The sequence below is a fragment of the Mytilus trossulus genome, chromosome 6, assembly GCF_036588685.1.
Source record: "Mytilus trossulus isolate FHL-02 chromosome 6, PNRI_Mtr1.1.1.hap1, whole genome shotgun sequence".
Taxonomy (NCBI): domain Eukaryota; kingdom Metazoa; phylum Mollusca; class Bivalvia; order Mytilida; family Mytilidae; genus Mytilus; species Mytilus trossulus.
The window spans coordinates 18,582,443-18,588,862 of NC_086378.1; the positions used below are offsets into that span (position 1 = coordinate 18,582,443).

At 32.4% G+C, this 6,420-nt stretch overlaps 1 protein-coding gene across 1 annotated transcript; it reads right to left on the minus strand.

The window, feature by feature from the left end:
* Positions 1-3,823: 3,823 nt before the first annotated feature.
* On the minus strand, positions 3,824-6,346 carry LOC134722384 (kelch-like protein 24; the record flags this gene model as incomplete). The annotated part of the gene is made up of 2 exons (XM_063586003.1): positions 3,824-4,913; positions 5,487-6,346. Coding segments are annotated over 2 exons (1,809 nt in total), but the record flags the coding sequence as incomplete, so codon positions are not given.
* Positions 6,347-6,420: the final 74 nt, after the last annotated feature.

Here is a 6,420-nt window from a genome sequence, read left to right on the forward strand (position 1 = left end):
AGATAATAACCAAACAGTAAAATTTTCTTAAAATTACCAATTTAGGGGCAGCAACCCAACAATGGGTTGTCTGATTCATCTGAAAATTTCAGGGCAGATAGATCTTGACCTGATGAACAATTTTCCCCTGTCAGATTTGCTCTAAATGCTTTGGTTTTTAAGTTATAAGCCGAAAACTGCATTTTACCCCTAAGTTCTAATTTTAGCCATGGCAGCCATCTTGGATGGTTGGCCGGGTAATTAAACACAAACTTTAAACTAGATACATCAATGATGATTGTGGCCTAGTTTGGTTTAATTTGGCCCAGTAGTTTCAGAGGAGAAGATTTTTGTAAAAGATCATGGATATTTACAAAAAATGGTTAAAAATTGACTATAAGGGGCAATAACTCCTAAAGGGGTTAACTGACTATTTTGGTCATGTTGACTTATTTGTAAATCTTACTTTGCTGAACATTTTTGCTGTTTACAGTTTATCTCCATCTATATTAATATTCAAGATAATAACCAAAAACAGTAAAATTTCCTTAAAATTACCAATTTATGGGTTGTCTGATTCATCTGAAAATTTCAGGGCAGATAGATCTTGACCTGATAAACAATTTTACCCCATGTCAGATTTGCTCTATATGCTTTGGTTTTTGAGTTATAAGCTGAAAACTGCATTTTACCCCTATGTTCTATTTTTAGCCATGGCTGCCATCTTGGATGGTTGGCTGGGAAATTAAACACAAACTTTAAACTAGATAGAAGATTTTTGTAAAAGTTAATGACGACAGACGCAGGACGACGACAACCCTGACGACGGATGCCGGACGCCAAGTGATGGGAAAAGCTCACTTTGCCTTTCGGACAGGTGAGCTAAAAAACTGAAGAAGGCCAATTTGGCTCAAACATCTTTAAAATATTTAACAATAAAATGGCCTAATTACTATAATAATGGAATATATATATGTTCCCAATTAGAATTTCAAAACAAAAAATTGTTTTCGCCAAAGTACATTATTTTTAGCAGACAACAGGACAAGAACAATAACATGCAACATTTAGGAATAGAAGTCTTAACCGTAAAACATACTAAAGAAATATTCTTCGTAACTAGTATTGCACTTTTCATGTCAGGCGTGAATCCAGAAGGGGGGTTCCGGGGGTTGAAACCCCCACTTTTTTTGGACGATCAATGCATTTGAAAGGGGACATGTAATTGAAACCCCCCCTTTGTCCTGGGTTGGGACCCCTCTTTTTTAAATGACTGGATCCGCCCCTGCATGTGGTTTTACAACAACATGTATGTTTACAACAAAGTTTCAATATGGAGTGACTCTTATAACTGTGTAAAATAATAAATCAAAGAAAATAGTTATAAACAAATAAATATATTGAATACATAATAACAATAGCAACAATGATTTACAAATATAAACAAGAAAACCATTAGATATCATTCCAAGTACAATGACCTATTAGCTTTTAATTTCTGTGTCATTAAAGATTTGGTCTCTTGTGGAGATTAGTCTCATTGACAATCATACCAAATTTTCTTTTTTTATATGTCGGAGTTTCAGTTAAAAATTATTTTTTGCTTAAAAAATGGTGGTATAATTGCAATACAATGTACCTGTAATACATTGTCTACTCTCCCAAAATCTACTTTAAGGATGTTTGCTCCTCCACTTTTTGGACTTTTTGACAGATTTTCGGAATCCTCTGGTTTTATCCATGTATTGTCATTAAAAAAAATGCCCACTAACCCCTACTTTTCTTTTTATAATTTTATTATATAAAGTTAAGAAAGCCATATTTCAAAATTTTATAAAATTCTAGTTATTTTTTCATTGTATTTGAAACAAATAAGGTGCAATGATAAATATATGAAAAATCTAGAGAGAAAAATTTCCCGCCAACTTTTCAATGGCTTATATCTTGAAAACGAGTACACAGACCCTCCATTTTTTTCTTCTTTTTTAATTTCTTTATTTATATACTTTCAAATCATTATAGTCTTTCAAAAAGTTTGTTATTTTTTTAACAGAGTAGCAAACATCCTTAAACTAACCTAACAGGATTTCATACTGTAAATGCAAATCAGCCATTTATTTTTAAAGCAGATTCTAGAAGTTACTCGATAAGATAAATCAGAGGGGATGTGGGATATAGGGTTAAAAATAAAGTTTGGTTTGGTGAAAACATGGAAAGCAGAGGAAACATCCCTGTGTCACCATCATAGCAGATGGAATACAGGATAAATATAGAAAAAGCAATGGTTTTCAGATGATCAGATAAGTTTTGCTGCATAATGGATGTACAAAATGTACATGTACACATATATATTTGTATATATAAACATATCTTATTAATGAAACAAAGTATTGCAATATTTTTAAAGCTTCTAAATCTTAGAAGCACCCTTGGTAGCTCATATCGAACCTCATTAGGAGTCTACCTCATGCAAAAACTTTCTTCACAATGTCACATCTACTTCTTTATTTCAAGTTGGAATTGATCAACATTAAGAGCAATCGGAATAAAAAACAATCTATGATACATTTGTATTTAGGAAATAGGATTGAAATGTATCGTTCAATTTACTAATAGTATAAGTTTTGGGTTATTGCACATTTATTATCCTATTTAATTATTCAAAGTACAGAACACAAGAAAGAAATCTAAATATGTATGCCAAAAGTGATTAAATCTGAGCTTGCACATTAAAAAAGATAATATAAAAAGCAATATGTGTAGTGATCCAACTGGTTGTTACACTTTTTTCACTGTGTAATAATTCTGTAAACATGGTAAAGTACATTTCTACCATATTGTAAACAAAAATAATTTCAATCATGATCATTCCTAAAACTCTGTTATTATGTTAATTAGGATCATATTCATAGTTCCCGAATATCACTTAGTTCACTGATAATCAACAAAAAACAAGTGAAACACTACCCTGCAAATTCCACATAATCATACAGTTTTAAATGATTCATTATTTTGTCATAATTCATGTAATTTGAACTTTACAAAATGTAAATGCATTTATAATGAAAAATAAATAAAGCAAATACACAACCCAAAGCACTATATATAAATAAATATAACAAAAATTGCAAAATTGTTTATAAATTAAATGAAAGACAATAGTGTGTTGAAGACATTTTCAACATATATATATGGCCTAACTCAAACACATTTCTATTTGCTAAAATTTTGAGTCTGTAAGCTGTTAGTACATAACATGTGTATAAAAAAATCAAAGATTTAAAAGTAAATATATATATAACCAGGAATATCAAAGGTTTATTAAATGAAAACATTAAAAGAGTAATAAAGGTGGTACATAACACTACAGGGAGATAACTATGTAAAAAACAGCTGAACATATTAATCTGGTTTTATTGTTAAGGAAATATTAAGCTTCTCAATGTCAAAATAAGTGTTAGTCAAACTGCTTCATATTCAATGAAATTTTCCAATAAAATGTGTGGTTCAAAATTTTTGAAATATAAATATTTTTGTTAAAGGGTCAAAATAAATATTTTATCAAAATTTAATGGAAATAATTGAGCCAAATTAATTTTATTCAAGGTGTTTGGTACCACCTTCATGGTCTACTATCCACATGTTCACATTTAAATAATTTCATCCAGTATAATGTGTGCGTCACCGACAGTGCAAGGGCTGAATGGCCAATCAAGGTCGTTAAAAACTTTTATTTGTAATGTGTGAATTAATATTTTTATGTAAACACAATATTTTGGATATTGTACTCTTTGAAAATTTTAAAAAATTTTTGAAACTGATTTGATCTATGTCAATGCATATACAGAATTGTAGTTTTCTTTTATTATGACAGAACCAGTAATTGTCATTTGTAATGCTATCAAAATGGCAAAATCTAAAAGCAGAGAAAATATTTGGTTGCAAAATATAAAAACAAAGCAATATCAAAGTCTCTAGGCAGATTTCAAACATATAGCTCATTGTTGAGAAAATCCTTGTTTATGTTAGCCCTTATACATCCAAAACACCAACGTGCAGAGGGCATTTCAAGATCATTAAACAGGTCATTAGTATCCCCTTTGTCATGGATATCGGCAACCATGATATTCTTTAGTATTGTGTTGTCTGGTGTCTTCCCACCCACTAGTAAGATGTGGCCACGATACTGTACAACTTCAAAATGATGCTGACTAAAGTTTGGTAACTTACAAACAAGTTTCCCATGACAAGTGGTGGGTGCATTGGGTGGTTCAATGACATTGCTTTCAGATCCACTTGAACTTGTCCTTAATCTTCTTGCCTGGAATTTGGTGATAATGTTCAATGACGAATCACAAAACTGTATCACTCTCCCATCGGGAGCCATGACATAAACTGCAGTGTCCAATGCAAAAGTTCTGGTCAATCTGCAAGAAAATGGCAAATCTCCACAAACTGTCACAGTATGGTGTCGTGTGTCAAAACATTGCACAGACATTGTGTCTTTGTCTGACTCTATAATTCCTCCAAAAACATAAATCTTTTCTCCAATGGCTGCTGCAGACGTTGACCTAACACCTAAGGGGAGATCACCCACTGTAGTCCACTTGTTAGTCAACAGGTTATACTCCTCTATGTTTGTCATGGCGGGTATGACCCCATCCCGTCCCCCCAGAACAAAGATGGAGTTGTTTACTGACACCATTACATGACCACATCTACCATTGGTCATCTGAGGACATACCTTCCATTTGTTCTTGTGGGTCTTATACTCTGCTAGTCCTTGGAGTTTCAGCCATCCACCAGATACAAATATACTGCTACCATATGTACATGTAGCAAACTCATAACCTGGATCATAAGGCAGGGATGGGAGGTTAAACCATTTCTCCTGCTGAAAACTGTAACATAATACCTCCTTTGTTGTCTGATACCTAAAAATAGAATGGAGATTAAAAAAAAATAGATTACATATTGTATTGTCTAATTCATGTTGATATTTTTTCTTTCAGTTATACAGTATTTATACTTTAATCAATTTAGTCATTTTTTGGTTGATAAATTCTTCAAAATTTATTTTTATCAATATTTTGGCCTTGAGCATCACCATGATCACTGAAAAAACTTAATTGTAAAATGCACATCTGGTGTAGTAAAATTGGTACCGTTAATGTTATTTTTACAAACAGAATAAAAATATTGCTGAGAGGTGATTTATCTGATTATTGCCAGTTCTAGCAAAACAATCTAGTACATGTATATGCACTTGGTTGGATCATGCATTGGTCACATAAGAAACGCTATAGGAGTTGCTGGTTTCTTTAAGGAGCTTTTAAATTAAAGACTTCATGACAACACATTAAACACACGCACTGTAGAGAAATTTTACTATTCATCATCAACATGATCAACTAAACCTTCTAAAGGTACTTATAAAATTTAAGATAACGACAGTACTTTGAAGGGATAACATTGGCTAACATTGGTTCAGTGATTCCACAACTTACCTTGGTGTAGTGGACAGCAATCCACCAATAATAATAATACAATCATTGGTTTTACTATTGTATCTATGTGTTGATCTGTGGGAGGTAAAATCTTGACGTTTAGTAGGGCATGTATGATACTTCATGGCTTCCTGTATCACAGTTTTACACTCAGGATCATTTTGCAAGTAATCATTACTCTCAAAAGTATGGCACAGATAGCTAGCTGATAATAGGGGAAGTCTAAGAACTTCCAGAATTTTTCCAGCAGAATTTTGACGAGATTCTTTATCATAGTTGATCCACTCCAAAGCAATATCACATACAAGTTCTTCTGAATGAGTGATCAGATGATCTGATTTAATTATTCCAACTAGTTCATCCAGATCTAAATTTAGAAAATCTTCGGTTGTCGATATTACTTGAAAGTTTTCTAAAATAAACATGAATGATGTTTGTTTTAATTTTTCACAATTGTGAGATTGAGCTATTTTCCATATGCCGATACAGTTATCTGGCGAGACTTGCATTAGTAAGAAGTCTGCACAAGTAGCTTGTAAACATGGAATCTGCATCAGAGATGCAGCTCGGAATATCATCTCAGCATTTTCTTCTGAAACAACATCTTTGCCAGTATACAGGAACTGCAATATTTTTTCAAATATTTCTGCCTCAATATCATATAGTTTGACTACTCCATCACGATTTTCTCTCATGTCATGGGAAAACATTGCTTCAAAGTATGGCGACATTGCACTAAGAATGACCTTATGACAATGGAATGACCGATCATCAACAATCACCTCTATATCAGAATGCTGTCCAGTTGATAGTAAATTATCCAAACCATCTGTCAATGTATCCAAGTAACGCATTTTGCCAGCTGGCTCCATGCTGAAATAGAAACATACCAGAAAGTATTATATAACAGCATCTGCAAAGAAAAAAACTAATA